This window comes from Dromiciops gliroides, chromosome 2, assembly GCF_019393635.1.
Source record: "Dromiciops gliroides isolate mDroGli1 chromosome 2, mDroGli1.pri, whole genome shotgun sequence".
NCBI lineage: Eukaryota > Metazoa > Chordata > Mammalia > Microbiotheria > Microbiotheriidae > Dromiciops > Dromiciops gliroides.
In genome coordinates this window covers 649,724,796-649,743,736 of record NC_057862.1, presented here as the reverse complement: position 1 = coordinate 649,743,736, position 18,941 = coordinate 649,724,796, and the positions used below count along the sequence as shown (strand labels likewise).

Genomic DNA, 18,941 nt, shown 5'->3' with positions numbered 1-18,941 from the left:
TTGAAGAACTTTCATTGTTTAATTTGAAAATTTTTAGACAATGCTATGCTAAAGATTAATGAAAATCCAGCAGTTCCAAAGACAACCAGAATCCAGACCAGAGTCCAGTTCCCCTGATGACATCTCAACCCTCCTTCGAGGACAAGATTTTAAGGACTTTAAATGGACATTTTTGTTTTTTCCTTCTGTTACTATACACATCATCTGTAATATGTATTTTCCCTTTCCTATATTGTTATTAGTATATTGTTTGTTAGCATTGGTTATGATATTCTGTTATTTTAAAAAATTTATTTATTGTTCCATCAAGGAAACACCCTGTATTTCATGAAAAGACAAAGGGGGGAATGTAAAGAATTAATTGTTATTTGAGGTTTTTATGCCTTGGTGCGCACTGGCCTGGGGCTCCCCAAACCACACGGTGCTCCACCCACTGGTTGTAGCTATTGCCAGGGCTCTGGCACCTCATGTCATCACCACTCGCCAAAGCCTACATGGGCCTGGCAAAATTATAATGATTGGAAGCCTAGTGAGGGCAGTCATGTGACTGTCAGAGCAGCCATCCCATTGGCTGGGGCTGTGTGGGGTATTTCTAGGTTTGGGGGAGGAGAATTAGGTATTTTAGGTGGAAGCTGGAAAGCGACAGGCGTTCTGCTGCGTATTTTCAGCTGATTCCTAGGCGGTGGTATTTTTTCAGGTATTATAGTTTCCCTTTCCCCATTTTATTTCCTTTCCATTGATCCTACTGATCCTGTTTGTGTTTTTTTTTTAAGTTAGTTCTTGTTAAAATAAATCTCGTTCTGTTTTGAGGGAGGCTGCCAGTCTCCTTCCTTGCCCCAATATTGCAGTGAGCCACTTAGCTAGCACTCCCCAATTAAAAATTGGTCCCCAGGGGCAGGTAGGTGGTGCAGTGGATAGAGCACCAGCCCTGGAATCAGGAGTACCTGAGTTCAAATCTGGCCTCAGACACTTAACACTTACTAGCTGTGTGTCCCTGGGCAAGTCACTTAACCTCAATTGCCTCACTAAAAAAAAAGAAAAAATGGTCCCCACAGTTGATTCTTCTTTTTTTAAGTCATAAAAGTATTTTATTATTTTCCAGTTACATGTCAAGAAAGTTTTCAACATTTGTTTTTATAATATTTTGAGTTCCAAATTTTTTTCCCTCTCTCCCTTCCCTCCTCCCTCCTCAAGACAGCAAGCAATCTGATATAGGCTATATATATGTACAATCACATAAAACATATTTCTGCATTAGTCATGCTGTGAAAGAAGAATCAGAACAAAAGGGAAACGCCCCCCCACCAAAAAAAAAACCAAAAACCAACCAAAAAAACCTGGAAACCGGATAGTTCAATCTGCATTCATAATCCACAGTTCTTTTTTCTGGATATGGAGAGAATTTTCTATCATGAGTCCTTTGGAATTGTCTTGGATCATTGTATTGCTGAGAAGAGATTGCTGAGTCTATCACAGTTGATCATCACACAATGTTGCTATTATTGTGTACAGTGTTCTCCTGGTTCTGCTCACTTCACTCAGCATTAGTTCTGAGGGAAATGACCCTCTTCATCTTGGTGAAAATGACCCTTTTCTCCAATTCAATCTCTAACTTGACATTGGTGTGTCAAAAGTTCTTTTATTTTCATTCTATTGAGAATGGGCACTTACAAGTAAGTGCTACAGCCAGCAAGTACAAAACATAGGAGCTTGCAGGCCCCTTTTATCCCTAGGTCCTATCACAAAAATGGACCCTCCTTGGGGCAGCTAGGTTCTGTAGCAGATAGAGCACCAGCCCTGGACTCAGGAGGACCTGAGTTCAAATTCAACCTCACACACTTGACACTTACTAGCTGTATGACCCTGGGCAAGTCACTTAACCCCAATTGCCTCACCCCCCCCCAAAAAAAAAGAGTTGCAAAAAAAAATGGACCCTCCCCTTGTTCATCATTGGCTGATTACTTAAGGGTTACAATCTAAGTTTGAAAACTAATTTTCCATAATTATTCTTTGAGTCCTTGCCAATAACAGGGGACACAGGGACATTTCTTCAATACTCGTTTATATGGACACAATCCGGGAGTAGACCTAGTTGATGATACAATCTGTCTACCAAAGGGGGAAGGGGGGAACAAAGACTTAAGTCCTCAAATAGGTCCAGAAGAGTAAAATTTAAACAGTATTGATGAGGTGGTTGTGTCCTACTGAGAGAAGACCATTACTCCTTTCCTCACAAGTCCACTTAAGTCTTCCCAGGCTTTTCTGAAATCTGACTGCTCATCAATTCTTACAGCACAATTGTATTCCATTACATTCATATACTATAATTTGTTGGCATTCCCTCAATTTCCAATTCTTTGACACCACAAAGAGAGCTGCTATAAATATTTTTGTACATGTGTGTCCTTTTATCTTTTTTATGATCTCTTTGGGGTACAGACATAGTAGTCATATTACTGGGTCAAAGGGTTATTAGTAGATTATTTAGATATGTAGGTTTATCCACAGATATATGGCGATTGAACTCTTAATAGCTGATGGTAGAATAGTGTGTGTTGTGGCGGGGCAATAGGGGTTAAGTGACTTGCCCAGGGTCACACAGCTACTAACTGTCAAGTGTCTGAGGCCGGATTTGAACTCAAGTCCTCCTGAATCCAGGGCCGGTGCTCTATACACTGCACCACCTAGCTGCCACCATTATTTCATTATCTTACTCAGTCATTAAACATTTATTAAGCAATTGCTTAAGCTCTAGGCACTATGCTAAGCACTGGGGATACAAAAAGAGGCAAAAGATGTCTTTCCTCTCAAGGACCTCATCATCTCCTTGTGAGGTAGACAAAGCAGGAAACAGGCTTGCTGAGGTTGACTTACCTAAGGTCACCTAGCTAGTTTTGGAGGCTAAATCTAGGACCTGTTCTGCCTGATTCTGAGTTCAATACTTTATCCACTACTCCACACTTTCCCTTTCAGATTTTTCAAAACTCTGGGATATTCTTCAGCATAAACACTCCAGTACTCTTGAAAGGTTTAATTTGATCAAAAACCTCCTAAATGCATTGTGTTCGGAGACCAGAATATCCACTGTGAGACAGTCTCACAGTTAAACCAGGTGCATGTGTTAGGGCTTCCATGAAACCAGGCCATTTTTGATGGGAGAGAGGAAGAAACTGGACTATGTCCAGCAACTGTGCTCTACATAGCCACTATCATCAGCAAACTATGGACTTCCTGAATGTATTTGGACTAAGGGAATCCCACCTCCAGGTTTCGCTGAATGGCTGTTCTCTCGGCTATGCCTGTTCTCTCAGCCTCCATCAGGGCATCTTACATGTACCTGTCTCTCCTCCTGTTGTACATATATTCTCTCCGGGGCCTGCATCATGGCGTTGAACCATCTCCATCAATGAGCAAGTGTATTAATTTCACCAAAGATAATATGATGGTAAAAATGCATGTTATGCTGCATAACTTGGGATATACTTGTAATATATATACAATAATCCCAAACCATACCCAGAGTATACATAGTCACAATGACATATAAATGATAAATGAATGTAAATGGTTGATAATATTAAACATTATTAAAGAATCTTCATTAAGCAAGTAAACCACATCATCTTATCCATGAATTCTCTATCTAGTACAATGACAATAACAGATACTTGATATGACAAAAAATTTATCAAAAGGAAATAAAACATCAGCAAGACTCAATATGTTCATTAATTGCCTTACAAATCAAGCAATAGGGTTCAATAACCCTTTCAAGAAGTTAGAGCCATGTGCTCTTGATGGAGAAGTTCTTCACCTTTAGAAGGAAAAGCTTGTTTAAGGTAAGAGCTTATATTGCTAGAATTTGTGGTACACCACATTTTAAAAATTGGTTTCCCAATTCTCTGCATGCCAGAGTACCAGGGGTTTCCAAATCAACATTGATTCTTCTAATGCTGTCATAATGATCGTTACGGTAGAAAATATGGAGTTCTTTAGTGTTGGCTTTGTCTGTGCCACAAATTTGCCATAGGGGTTTATTCAACTGATGAATGATTACATTCAGTTGGTTATGTTTGGCAAAGGCTACAAAGGTGTCATTCCCAGCACAAGTACCAGCTTTTTTCAAATCAGCAACATATTCTTCAATGGGAATATCTTTTTCCATAAAAAGCTCAAAGTCTTCTTTATGACTGAGAAACTAATTAGCAGTTTCTTGTCTGTGTTTGACATGGTTTCTTGAATGACCTTCTAAGTAGGTTCCAAGGGCACTGAAAAGACAATTTCCATCTCCTGATACCATAGGGAGTTTGAGTCCCAGGGTTGGCAATTGAGTGATAATGTTTGCAGATTGAAACTGTCTATTACTGGCCATAGGCAAATGCCTGGAGCAGCAAAACTCACAGAAGAATGTGCTGAAATCATCTAACCAAGAACAGCTTGGAAAGTCAGAAGGAGGGAGCTGCTGTGCTGATACAGGAGTCGAGCCCAACCCCACAGTCACCCTGACACAGATCTAGTCCCAGGAAGGCCTCACCAGAGAAGCAGATCCTCAGAGCCTCTGAATGAGCTGAAGCCCCAGTGTCATCTGGAACTAAGCTCACAGTCTGGTGAGTGGGCTGAGCCCTGGGTAAGGGGGAGATTACAGGGGTCTATGCCGGTGCTGAGGCAGAACTTGGGTTTTTCACCCCTGCTGGGAACCAGGAGGCAGGCTCAAGTAGCAGTGGTCCAGGTAGGGGAGGGGTACAGGCTCATTGGAGCTAACAACCAACACACACAAAGCAAGTTGATTAGGAAGTTGGTCTGGGGCCATCTAGGACCAAGGAACAGGCCAGGCAAGTGAAGAACCTGATCCTCCTTAAATCATACCACCTGGGACTTCTTAAGCGTGGGATACTACAGCCTGGAAACAGTGCCCCACTTCAAGGAGCTAAAAGGCAAGTAAAAGAAAGGCAAGATGAGCAGACAGAGAAAGGTGAGGACCATAGAAAGTTTCTTCAGTAACAAGGAGGACCAAGGGGCACCCTCAGAGGAAGATGTCAACATCAGGGCCCCTATATCTAAAGCTTCCAAGAAAACTACAAATTTGTCTCAGGCCATAGAGATGCTCAAAAAGGACTTTGAAGATAAAGTTAGAGAAGTAGAGGAAAAAATGGAAAGAGAAATGAGGGTGATGCAGGAAAGACATGAGAAAAAAGTCAACAGTTTGAAAAGCCAAATGGAAAAGCTCTCTGATGAAAATAATTGCCTAAGAATTAGGATTGAACAAATGGAAGCCAGTGACTTTATGAGAAACCAAGACACAATAAAGCAAATCCAAATGAATAAAAAAATAGAGGGCAATGTGAAATATCTTCTTAGAAAAACTGCTGACCTGGAAAATAGGTCCAGGAGAGAAAATTTGAAAATGATTGGTCTACCTGAAAACCATGATCAAGGAAAGAGCTTAGACACCATCTTCCAAGATATTCTCAGGGAAAATTGCCCTGAAATTCTAGAAGCAGAAGCTAAAATAGAAATTTAAAGAATTCACTGATCACCTCCAGAAAGAGATCCCAAAAGGAAAACTCCTAGGAATATTATAGCCAAATTCCAGAGCTCTCAGGTCAAGGAGAAAATATTGCAAGCTGCCAAAAAGAAAGAATTCAAGTACTATGGAGCCCCAGTCAGGATAGCACAAGATCTAGCAGCTTCTATATTAAAGGACTGGAGGGCATGGAATATGATATTCCAGAGGCCAAAGGAAATGGGATTACAACCAAGAATCACCTACCCAGCAAAACTCAGCATAATCTTTCAGCAGAAAAAATGGGACTTTAATGAAAAAGAAGACTTTCAGATATTTGTGATAAAAAGACCTGAACTGAATGGAAAATTTGACTTTCAAATACAAGACCTTAGAGAACTATAAAAAATTGGAGTTGGGGGACATAACCTGGGGTTGTACAGTGGGTGACTGTCTTGTGTCTGAGGCCGGGTTTTGGCTGGGATCCCCCTGGGTCCAGGGGTGATGATTTGTCCACTGTGTCACCTAGCTGCCCTATGATGACATCCTTAGGGTTAAATTGAGGAGTGAGGGGAATTCACTGGGGGAGGGGGGAGGGCAGAGGTGAAATCCTACATGAAAGAAACAGGAAAAGGCTTATGGAACGAGGGAAGAGATGGAAGAGGAGCAGGGCAGTAAATTAATTTTACACTCATCAGAAAAGGCTCAAAGACCTTAAACTTATCAGAGTTGGCTCAAGGAGGGACTAACACACACCCCAAACTGGGTGGAGTAATCTATTTAATCTGGGCAGTAAATGAGCCTAACATTCACCAGAATTGGCTCAAAGAACTCAGTCTCATTAGAATTGGCTCAAGGAAGGAATAATGTACACACTCAATTGGGCGGAGTAATCTCTCTAACCCTGCAAGAAAATAAGAAGGGAAGGGCAGAGATAGGATGAAAGAAGATGGATAATAGAATAATCATCATGGGGAAGGGAATAGGATGGAAGGGAAACAGTTAATAATAGTAATCATGAAAAAGAGAAAATGGGGAAAATTGTACAAAAAATATTTATAGCAACTCTTTGTGGAGGCTAAGAATTGAGAATCAAGGGAATGCCCATCAATTGAATAATGATGGAAAAAGCTGTGCTATATGATTGTGGTGGAATGGTCATGTACTATAGGAAATGACAAACAGGATGATCCCAGAAAAACCTGGAAAGCCTAATGAACATTGATGTATAGTGAAGCGAACAGAGTTGGGAGGACATTGTGTGTAGTGACAGCAGTATTGTTCAATGAGCAAATGTGAATGACTTAACTACTCTCAGCAATGTAATGATTCCAAGGAACTAATGAGAAAACTTTCTATTCACCCCCAAAGAAAGAAATGATAAAAAGGAAAAAAAAAAGAAACTGTCTATTACCTCTAGGCTCCATTGGGTTTCTTTGTTCTTTAGCAGCTGGTTGAGTTTTATCTGAAATTACTTTACCTACAAATGGTGCAGGCTTCCTGTGGGAACAGTGAATCCAAAATTCTTTTTCTCCAATTTTAATAGCAATAGGAGTTGTCAATAATACCTGAAAAGGTCCCTCCCAAGCTGTCTGGGTGCCACTGCTCCACTGAAAATTTTTAATATATACATTGTCTCCAGGACTTAAATCATGCAAGGAAAAATCTAAAGGAACAACTTGTACAGCAACTCCTGCCTCAAGTAGTTCATGTAGCCTAGTTTGTAGTTCCTGTACATAGGAAGCAACAGAAGTATCACCTCCCACCAGTGATGTATAAACCAGGGAAAAAGTTTTAGCTTGGATAAGAGGGTGACCAAAAAAGCATCTCATAAGGAGATATGTGGAGTTCTCTTCTTGGTCTACTGTGTAGATAGAATCATGCCAAGGGTAGAATATCAGGCCATTGTAAATGGGTTTCAGTACATAATTTGCCAGTCATGCTCTTAAGCGCTTTATTTATATATTCAACTTGGCCTGAGCTTTGAGGGTGATAAGGAGTATGAAATCTAGGAGTTATTCCCAAGAAAGAATAAATCTGGGAGAGAATTGAATGTGTAAAATGGGTACCTCTATTAGAATCAATGCATTCTGGTGACCCAAAGCAGGGAACAATCTCTTTAAGGAGAACTTTGGCCACAAAGGCAGCAGTTGCTTGTGAGGCAGGAAAAGCCTCCACACATCGAGTAAGCTGGTCAACAATAACAAGGCAAAATTTATAATGTCCTGCTTTGGGCATAGAAATAAAGTCAATTTGTAGATGATCAAAGTGTCTGAGGCCAGATTTAAACTCACGTCCTCCTGACTTCAGGGCCAGTGCTCTATCCACTGTGCCACCCAGCTGCCCGAGTAGCGTTGTTTTTCACAGTACTGACACACCTTAGGGGTTTTGTACTGACCTTTAAATGCCTGACCTGAAAGTACTGGTGCCAGAATGCATTTGCCTCAAAGATATAGGTGGCAATTTCTTCAAGCCTTTCTATGGCCATATCATTCTAGCCTCAACACCGTGTTATAAAATATTTGCACATTTCTGGCAAGGATTGGTAGACAAATAAATGTGTTAAGCACAATATAGGAGTCCTTTGAATCTAGTCGGTCTAGTCTTGTAAATTGCCTAGCACCTTCAAAGTCTATCATAAAATCTATTAGGTTGTTCATTAGGCTCCTGAGTGAGTTTTTAACATTTTTGCCAGTTGTCAGATTTCTTAGAACAGGATTCCATTCCTTTTAGTAGTGTTTCCCTGGCATCTTTTAATTGTTGGAGTTGTTGAGTGTCAGTATAATCCCAGTTCAGTTCCTAGAGAGGCCATTCTGTTGAAGCTTGGCCTGAGGCTACTAAGGAATTTCCTGCTGTGACAATATCTATAATCTCAATTGGGATTAGTATAATTTCCATAAAGCAAGTGACATTGGCCCAAGTGGGTTGATGTATATTAAATATAGACCTTAACTATGAAATTACTGACTTTGGATTCTGATGAGCTTCTTCCATGCAATCAAATCCTTTGGGCTGAATGGAGTGTATCTTTTAAGGTGCACTCCTCTGCAAGTATGGTCTGTAACATCCTGCAGGGGGAGCAATTTCTGCTGATCTGATTCTAAAGATTGCTCTAAATCTGTTTCTGAACTCAGGTCATCTCCAGCAGAGGGAGCTATCTTAGCGTCTCTCTGAACACATGGTCTACTATGGCCATACTCTGTTCAGCTTTTTATAAGAAAATGCCATATTACAATAATGATAATAGAGAGAATAAAAATTATAGTCACTAAGGGTATGATTATACTACTATAGTAAGGTTCAAATTTATTTATAATGCTTCTAGTAATATTAAACATGTTCTCAGTGGGGAAAACAGGCTCTTTCATCCCATTATTCCAAAGATTTTTTATTGTATGAATGAGCAGAAAACCCATAATACTGTGATGAAATACTGAGTAAGTCATTTGCCTGAGCTGAAACATTATGTGGTCCCAAAATATTCCAATGAGAAAAAACAAAGGGAAAGCAAAATATTCAATCATGGTGTAGTTTAATATAGACCAGCTTTTCTCTGACCAGCAAGATAAGCACTAGTACTTGGAATAAGGCTTTTAGAGGTCTTTATGGCTCAATAAGGGAAGCAGTGGGGCAGGTTAAAGAAATTCACCAGGTTAGTTAACTCCTGGCTGGCTCGCCAATCTGTAAGGGCCAAATTTAGTATGGGGGAGTTAATTGGGTGGCTTGCCAGATTTGAACTCAGGTCCTCCTGAATCCAGGGCCAGTGCCTTATCCACTGTACCACCTAACTGCCCCATCTAATAATCTTTTTTCGTTTTTTTGGGTTTTTTTAGTGAGGCAATTGGGGTTAAGTGACTTGCCCAGGGTCACACAGCTAATAAGTGTTAAGTGTCTTGGGCCGGATTTGAACTCAGGTACTCCTGACTCCAGGGCCGGTGCTCTATCCTCTGCGCCACATAGCTGCCCCTCCCCCCCCATCTAATAATCTTACTAAATAACTTAGTGTGAATTTGTAGAGGCACAGGGGTTGAAAAAAGGAAGGATCAAAACAAAAGACCTGTTTCATCATAATGCTTAAATGTCATCTTGGCAACTTGCAGAAAGGAGAGAGTGCAAAAAGTGGGGAGTCAAGTGTGAAAGCAGGAGGCCAGTGGGAGGCAGGGGGGAGATAGGAGGGTGGAATACCTCTGAAGGTAGGAGTGGAAGACAGGAAGAGCTGAGTTGGAGGGGAGGCCAGAGTTCACCAGCCCATCTTGTTTTCCCCTCAGACAATGTGGGGAGGAAAGCTTGTGCCAGTTCTGGCTGTGGTAGCCACAGATATGGTGCCGGAAAGAGTCCCTGAAGCCATGGGAGTCTAAGTGGATGGTGAACATGCTGTAGTCCAGAAGGAGGATTGGGCAGTGCTAACATTTGAAGGCCCTCACTGGCTCTCCATCCTCACTCACACCCACCCCATCCCACAGCATGCCCTTAGCAGGGCCAGGATCACTCAAGGGGAGGGGGGAGTGATCTTCCTGCATGTTAGGGTTCTCTTTGGCATAGGCAGGGCTAGGCCAACTCCCCACAACCAGAGCAGGGACACAATGCATACTCCGTCCCAGGGAACCCAAGTGCCAAATGAGGGGGTTGCTATGGCCAGACAGTATTGCAATAAAACACCACCCATTTTCTTTTCCAGGTCAGTGCTATTGGACTTATCCCAATTTGTCAAAATGCACTCCAAACTACCCTAACTTCCTGACCTATCCGTAATCTCCCAGAGGTTATCAACACCACACCTGCGTCCACATGGGTGTCAATTAATTAACTGCAAAGAACCCAATCCAGGGCATCCCCCAGACTGCTGGGTCTTGCCAATAGGGCAATTCCCTTTTTCCTTTCTCAGAAAAAAGGCAGGGGCAGCTAGGTCGTGCAGGGGGGCAGCTAGGTGGTGCAGTGGATAAAGCACCAGCCCTGGATTCAGGGGTACCTGAGTTCAAATCCAGCCTAGACACTTAACACTTACTAGCTGTGTGACCCTGGGCAAGTCACTTAACCCCAATTGCCTTACCAAAAAAAAAAAAAAGGAAAGAAAAAAGGCAAAATCCCTCAGGGTAAATCACTTGATATCCCGGGTCAATGAGAAATACCCCCACTCCATTTGGAGAACCAGCCTCCCAAATGAGGCAAAACCTGAGTACAGGAGTTAAAAGCAGATCCCAAACTTACCTTAACAAGATCTCACCCCACTACTTTAAAAAAAAAAAGTAAAAAGAGTTTGAGTCTGGGACTAAGATATCCTCACACGTTGGGCGCCAAATGATGTGGGATGGAATTAGGGTTAAATTGATTGTGAGTTGTCCCAAAAGAATTATAAGACTCAGTGATTCAGTTTCCCAAGTTTTATTGCAGTACTGTGAGTGACCACAGAGAGAGAACCAGAATAGTGGAAAGATAACTTTCAAATAGTGAAAGAAAAGATAGTTATATTTATAGTATGGATAAATGGATTATCAGTCTCATTATAATAATCTCCACTTTAGGGAGGTACAAGGGAGGGCTTATCCTAATTTTGAGTTCCTGGGGCTTAAGTCAACCCCCTAGGCGGGTATTTTTTTTTTTTTTGGTGAGACAATTGGGGTTAAGTGACTTGCCCTGGGCCACTCAGCTAGTAAGTGTCAAGTGTCTGAGGCCAGATTTGAACTCAGGTCCTCCTGACTCCAAGGCCAGTGCTCTATCCGCTGTGCCACCTAGCTGCTCTGGGTACCTTTTTCTATGGAGGTATGTTTTGGGGGTTTACATGTCATAAGGTGAATCAGGGGACAAATTTGGCATTTTCTGTGCATGTCTCTTTTGGATTCCTATGCTTAGTTCCAAAATATCTTCATTTATCATTTATTCCTAGTTTGAGTTTCTATAGCCTGTCATTTAGTCTAAGGTCTTCGTGACCTCTCTCCCTCTGTTACCATTATGAGCACTGATTTCTGTGGGTAAGAGAACCCAGGATCCTGACTTGTAAGCTATCCATTAACTGGGATCTGAGTCCCTCTTAGAGCTCATATCTGAATTAGAGCTTGGACCTTAGATTTTTCTATTAACCCCTTTTTGCCTCCTACATCACTTACAACCCCCCCATCCCCACCCCACTCCCCATGGTTGCTCTTTGTGTTGGCAGAGTCCTGGCAGCCATTCCTGGTAGAAACATCAGGATTAGTCAGGAGACCCAGAGCCCAATAGAGGAAGGGGCCCCCATCACCCTGGTCCTCATGCCTCTCACTGGCTTCCCTGGTTCCAGGCAGCCCAAGTTGTTCAAGGAGGGGCTATATCTGGGTATAAACAGAACTTATGACAGACGTGAGCTCTGAGATGCAATTGGCAAGTAGAAGGTGAAGTGGTGCATAAAAGCTAGTGAGCCAAAGCCAGCAAGTCAAAGCATGATATGCAACCAGCTCTACATCATTCTCACAGCCACCTGAATTCATGTCAAAGAGTAGAGCAGGTGACCAAAAGGGTAATGAAGAGTCAGATATAACTAAAATGACTCAGAAACAAAGATTAAAGGAAGGATTAGTTCTAAGCAAAATGAGCTCTGTGGATGTACAAAAATATTTGTAGCTTTTTTTTTGAGGTAGCAAAAAAGAGGAATCTAAATAATTTATGAACCTTATCAATTGCATAACAGTTGGTTGAGAACACAAATTTGATGCAATATTGAAATATTATGCAATGCTGAAATCTTATCAGCATAATGGCCAATCAGGATTCCAGAAACAGTACCAACCTCCTGGCAGAGGTTTGGACTCAAGAGTAAGGTTAAAAACCATTGTTGTTGTTTTTTTCCAAAGTCAATGTGAAAAATGATTTTGCTTGACTATACCTGTATGTAATGCATTTTATTTTTCTTGTGTTCTCAGTTGGGCTGGGAGGATAAAAAGGTTTGGACTGATTTGTTTGGTAGGCAGCCTAGTACCTCTTCTCTCCCACACTTTCCTTCAGTCTCCCAAACACTGAGTAGTCCTGGCAACTCCATTCCTGTAAAGGACACAGCCAAGGTAAGTGAACTTATCCACAATATTCAAAATTTTTCCATTTGCTCTACCCAATGGCTCCATGGATAGATGGCATGGTGCTGGCTGATAGAGAACCTCTGGGTTTTTGTTTTTTTTTTAGTGAGGCAATTGGGGTTAAGTGACTTGCCCAGGGTCACACAGCTAGTAAGTGTTAAGTGTCTGAGGCCGGATTTGAACCCAGGTACTCCTGACTCCAGGGCCGGTGCTCTATCCACTGTGCCACCTAGCTGCCCCTGAGAACCTCTGTTTTTTTAATGTTAATTGTCAGGCCAAAATTAGCATATGTGGTAGAGAATTGATCCATACTCTGTTGTATCTCAGCCTCAGAGGCTACATTGAGTACACGATCATCCACCAGCTCTCCCTCTATGTTAGTCTTAGCTTGTAGCCTTTTCAAGTTAATTTACTGTGAATGCAGTAGCTGACCTTGTGATAATCACAGTGAGTAATAATCACTGTCTTAGTCATTGACAGCAAAATTCTTGCCCAAGTCATTCTTCTTCTTTTTTTTTTTTTTTTTTTTGGTGAGGCAACTGGGGTTAAGTGACTTGCCCAGGGTCACATAGCTAGTAAGTGTCAAGTGTCTGAAGCCAGATTTGAGCTCAAGTACTCCTGAATCCAGGACCAATGCTTTCTCCACTGTGTCACCTAGCTGCCCTGTACATTAGCCTCATGAAGGCATGCTTGCCCAGGTTCTAGATAATGAATAATGCTCCCACACTTTCCTACTCAACAACTGAGTGAAGCAGGGTGATGTGCTTGCTCCCATGTTTCTTAACATGATGTTTTTTGCAATGTGCCATACACCTTCAAGAAGGAAGAAAATTCCAGTATTAAAGTCTTGCATAGAATTATAAGCTTGTCCTCTTTCACCACATTGATATCGAAGGTTCTCCAAGTCTTCCTAAAATGTTTCTTTGACCTCTTCAGGGTTCATCATGCTGGGAGCATAGGCACTGATAATGGTGAACTGGTGAACTTGAAAGTGGCGATTGCATTGTCATTCACTCCTTTTGGGAGGTGTATAAGATCTGATTGTGAAACCCACACCAGGTTCATGGTGCTTTCCCACACTGCAATGGCTTCAGAAAAATGTGTATCTGGCTCCAATCTCCATAAGTTGGCCTTAATTTACTAGCCTTGTTTCACTCAGGGCTGCTATTTGGATGCAATACCCACTGAGTTCCCTCCCAACAAGAGCTGTTTGTCATTGAAGTTTACTGAATTTCATGGTGATGTGAATACTATTTTCATTATGGTGATATGGCATGTGGATTTCCATTCTAAACATACCCAAACTCCTTTACAAGTTGTCACAAAACATTCTAGATGAAATGGTTAGTCAATTGTTGCTAACCTTCTAGAAAAAAACCCTTTTTACTTCTTAGTAACTAGATGACAAAAAGTCACACAGATGTGATTCTTCATGTGTGAAAAGATGTACATGGAGAAAAAGCAGTAGTCTGTTAAAGGGTCAGTGGAGCACCCAGTAGAAGATAGCTATCACAAACTGTTTCCAAAAGGTAGGAATTCCTCAGTTTGGGCATATAAATTTCAAATTATTTAATCTGGAAAAGGAGATTTAAAAACTGTCTGATGAAAATAATTGCCTAAGAATTAGGATTGAACAAATGGAAGCTGGTGACCTTATGAGAAACCAAGACACAGTAAAGCAAATCCAATAGAATGAAAAAATAGAGGGCAATGTGAAATATCTCCTTGGAAAAACAGTTGACCTGGAAAATAAATCTAGAAGAGATCATTTGAAAATCATTGGACTTCCTGAAAATCATGACCAAAACAAGAGCTTAGACATGATCCTCCAAGAGATTGTGAGGGAAAATTGCCCTGATCTTCTAGAAGCAGAAGCTAAAATAGAAACTGAAAGAATCCACTGATCACCTCCTCTCTCCTTCTCTCTTTCTGTCTGTCCCTCTCCATCTCTGTCTGTGTCTCTCTCCATCTCTCTCTATGTCTCTCCCTCCATCTCTCTGCTTCTGTTTCTGTCTCTCGGTCTCTGTCTTTCTAGGGTTTTGTTTTGTTTTTAATGGGGCTAGAGATGAGGGTGGGGGGTGGGGAGGAAGGGTTAGCAACTGTGATGCAAAAACAAAAAAAGGCTTTTGTAACATTCTTTTAAATTCATAGAAAAGAACAGAACAAATACAATGGGACCATTGTGAAAGTAGTGTATAGAATTTACTAGGTTATTTTCTTTGAAAAGCAGTTGGTACAAAGAACTACAAAATTTACTGAGAACTGATTCCACACCCAGTCCCCTTTTCCCAGACAAATGAATTGCCTGGAGCTGACCAATCTTTGTCATTTCCAGACTCTTGATCGCTTATGGATCTCTCCCAAACAAACTATCCCCTCCCAAAGATTCCCAATCTTACTTCTTGGTTATTATGTAAAAAGGTTCATTTATATTAAATAGTTTCTGTCTGTGAGAAACTTACTTTTCCCAAGGGCAGTTACCTCATAAAAACCCTGTCCTTCCTTCCTTCTCCTCTTTGGGTATTCCTAGCTTCCTAATAGTTCCTCTGACTTTATTTTTCCTATAATTTACAGGTTAACAGTACAAATAGAGATTCATGGGTTTTTTTTGCTGGGCAATGAGGGTTAAGTGACTTGCCCAGGGTCACACAGCTAATAAGTGTCAAGTGTCTGAGGCTGGATTTGAACTCAGGTCCTCCTGCCCCATTCATGGTTTTATATAGAATTCCCTTTTTCTATTCTGCCATGTGTATGGAAATACCCCTTTTTTTAAATTTAAAAAATGGAGTGGAAGTGAAGACAATCAGATTCCACTCTCATCTGAAGAAACTGAGGCACAGAAAGGTGGCTGCCTTCCTCAGAATTCCATGGTTGAGGGCAGCTAGGTGGTGCAGTGGATAGAGCACTGGCCCTAAAGTCAGCAGTACTTGAGTTCAAATCTAGCCTCAGACACTTAACACTTACTAGCTGTGTGACCCTAGGCAAGTCACTTAACCCCAATTGCCTCACTAAAAAGAAAAAAAAAATCAAATCCAAGAATTCCATGGTTGATCAATTAGTGTTAAGATTTGAATTTCAATCTTTTTTGATTCCACATCTTGTCTTCCTTTCCCCCACCTCCCCTGCCCCAGGATTCTTTCCACGTTTTTTGCTTTCTCGCCTGACTGGCCTGCCAGGACATGCCTTCCAGTTATAGAAGCTTGTAACATAGTGGCATAGTGGTTTGGGGCAGCTCTGATTGGGCAGAAGCCCCTCCTCGTTTGTTTTTTTTTTTCCTGGAAATGAGTTCCTGGCCATAGTTTTTATATTTTTTCAATCTTTCAGAAGAGTGTGACGGAAAAGCGAGCATAGGATTTCAGACAGCCCTGCCCTCCCCACCCCACCCCACCTCACCCCACCCCACCTATCTCTCACCCCACTACTTAGTCTGGGAATTCCTACAGCAACTTTACCCCTTATCTACTGAAACTAATTTTGTTCCACATCAACACCAAGGCCAGTTGCAGCCTGCTGCCTTCTCTAAGAAGCAACTTTCTGTTCGACTTAAGACGCGGAATTCTGCTCTTTCTCTCCGGGATGGCCAAGTGAGTTCAAGACGTTATTACTTCCCTCCCCACCCTCCTCGCCTCCAGTGTTTAGGAGGGGAAGGATTAAGCCCAAGCTGGCTCTGGGAAAAGCCATCAGACAACTCTGGTCCAAAGCAAGACTCAGGCTTGGCTTCTCTATTCCAACAGGAAAGGTAGAAAAAGCAAGAGTGGGGGAAGGAGAAGTGGGGAGAGGATTTGATCACACATCTCCGCAGGCGAAGGAGGGAGTGAGAAAGGGAAGGGAGGCAGCTATGGGGCTGAATTCAGGGAGTACTAGCTGAAGAACGGAGTCAGAGATGCTGAGGCCAAGGCAAGTTGGGGCTTTGAAAGGAAAGGAAAATATGAGGAATAAAAGAGCTAGGGTTGCATCCAAGGATAACTTAACCCAGCAAATTTGAGTATAATCCTGAATGGAAAAAAAAAAGGATATTTGACAAACTGAAAGACTTTCAGGTATTTTTTAACAACCACAACTCAATGGAAAATTCAATTTGAAAGACCCAGAAAAATATAAGGAAAACATTAAAGACTAATTGTAAAGCACTCATTAAGGTCAAACTACTTATTTTATACACACACACATACATATGTATATATATATATATATATATATGAAAATGTTATCAGTATTCTTAAAACTCATTATTATGAAGGTAGTTTGAAAGAAAAGTTGGGGCTGAGCTGTGCATGATGGGGTGATTCTAAAAAATAAAATTGGGTTGTAAGTAAAAGGGAGCAATTATATTACAACAATGGGGCATGAAAGGAAGAACTATACAGAGGAAGCAGGTGGGGGAGGAGGACTAGTAATTTTGGACCCTTACTTTTATCTGCGTTAAAGAGAAAACAACTTGTATATCTGGAAGGGTGTAGAAGTCTTCTGAATATGTGGAGAGGTGAGAAAACTGGGGGACAAAGTGGGGGAGGGACTTTTTAGAGGGATGTATGGATTGAGATTGGGGTTAGGAGAGACTCTTGGAGGGATGGGTGAAGTAGGGGGTAGGAGGGTGGGGGGAGAAGATAAGGTAACAGGAATAGGGTAAAAAGAGAGGCTGAGAAAGAAACTAGTAAAAAATAAGATGGAGGGAAATTCACAAATTATAACTTTGAATGTGAATGGGATGTTTATAGATCTCTTTGTGCTGGCAAAGAACTGGAAACTGTAGGAATATTCATTAACTGGGGGAATGACTGAACAAGTTTTGATGTATGGTTGTGATGGAATACTATTGTGCAAAATGATGAGCTCATTGACCTTATAAAGGCATGGAAAGACTTGCACGAAATGATGAAAAGCAAAGTGAGCAGATCCACAGGAACATTGTATACAGTAACCATGATATTGTTTGTTTGTTTGTTTTTAACTTATTTTTTTTAGCAATATTGTTTTAAGAACTAATTTGAGCAACTAAGTTATTTTGACTATTATACATACACCAATTAAAAATAAAGGAAATATGAAGAAAGACTATCTGCATTCAGAGAAAGAACTAATAAATAGAAGTACCTATGTTTATTGGTAGCCATATATCAATTAGAAAAGAAATCTGGGGGCAGCTAGGTGGCACAGTGGATAGAGCACCGGCCCTGGAGTCAGGAGTACCTGAGTTCAAATTCAGCCTCAGACACTTAACACTAGCTGTGTGACCTTGGGCAAGTCACTTAACCCCCATTGCCCCGCAAAAAAAAAAAAAAAGATTGATTAGTTTTACAAGACTGCCATTACTATTGTTAACCTGAAAATTAAGGAAACAGTCACTATAGGAGAAATAAGGAACTATATAGCTCTTGGTATTCCAAAGCAAGATTCTAGGAATACCCAAAGATGGGTACCCAATGATGGTAAAGACAGGGTTTATTTGGGGTAACAAAACAAAGGGAACTTAATGTAAATGAACCTTTAGCAAAGGGAGCTATGAGACTACCCTTTCTTTAAGTGTAGAAGCTATTTAACTCTAAATAGAAACTTAATGTAAATAGATCCTTTTACATAATAACCCAAAGTCCTTGGGAGTATGGTGAGAAATCACTGGGAGTTTGTTTGGGGGAGATCCTTAAGACTAGAGTCTAGAATTGACCAAGATTGGTCAGCCCCAGGCAACTCATTGACCTGGAAATGGGGAGTAGGTGGGGATCCGTCAGTTCTCAGTAAATTGCAGTTATCGCAGTTATCACTATGCACATTGTTCTGCTTCTGGTTCACTTCATTTAAGTCCTCCAAGGATTTTCTGAAATTTTCTGGAAAAGTATTTTATACTGCCTGCAGTTATTTTATTTTTTATTATTTTATTATTATTATTATTATTATTTTTGGTGAGGCAATTGGGGTTAAGTGACTTGCCCAGGGTCACACAGCTAGTTAGTGTCAATCGTCTGAGGTCATATTTGAACTCAGGTACTCCTGACTCTTAAGATTGGCGCTCTATCCACTGAGCCACCTAGCTGCCCCCTACAGTCATCTCAAATGGAATTTCTCTATCACTTCTTGCTGGGTTTTGTTGGCATAGAGAGATAGACAGACATATATCGTCATGTATAACATCTATTGTGAGAAATGGGTAATTGTCTCCTCTCAATGTGGATATAACAAGTCAGTCATACTCCCCTGACCTGTTGGTAGGACAAAGGTCTCAGATCCCCTCCTCCCCCTCAGGTTAGCAAGGTCACATGGTTCAAGGAGCCCTGGTCTCAATTAGGTCCTCTCCAGAGTTCTGTCCATATAAGGAAGTATAAGGTCCACTCCTGAGTTATGCCCATACAAGGAAGAGGGGTGGGAATACTGCGTTCTGATCAGCTGGTTTTTGCGCG

At 41.2% G+C, this 18,941-nt stretch overlaps 1 protein-coding gene across 2 annotated transcripts in view; it reads left to right on the top strand.

Moving 5' to 3' along the window:
* The first annotated feature begins 12,338 nt into the window (after positions 1 to 12,338).
* The window catches only part of LOC122738724 (sulfotransferase 1C3-like), a 28,345-nt gene continuing 21,742 nt past the window's right edge, over positions 12,339 to 18,941 (top strand). Inside the window, exons 1-2 of one of the 2 annotated variants that reach the window (XM_043980664.1) lie at positions 12,339 to 12,534; positions 16,042 to 16,130. In XM_043980664.1, coding sequence (XP_043836599.1) covers positions 16,123 to 16,130 — 8 coding nt within the window. In that variant the 5' untranslated portion in view covers positions 12,339 to 12,534; positions 16,042 to 16,122. The remainder of the gene's footprint in view (positions 12,535 to 16,041; positions 16,131 to 18,941) is intronic. The other variant, XM_043980665.1, reaches the window with a different exon arrangement.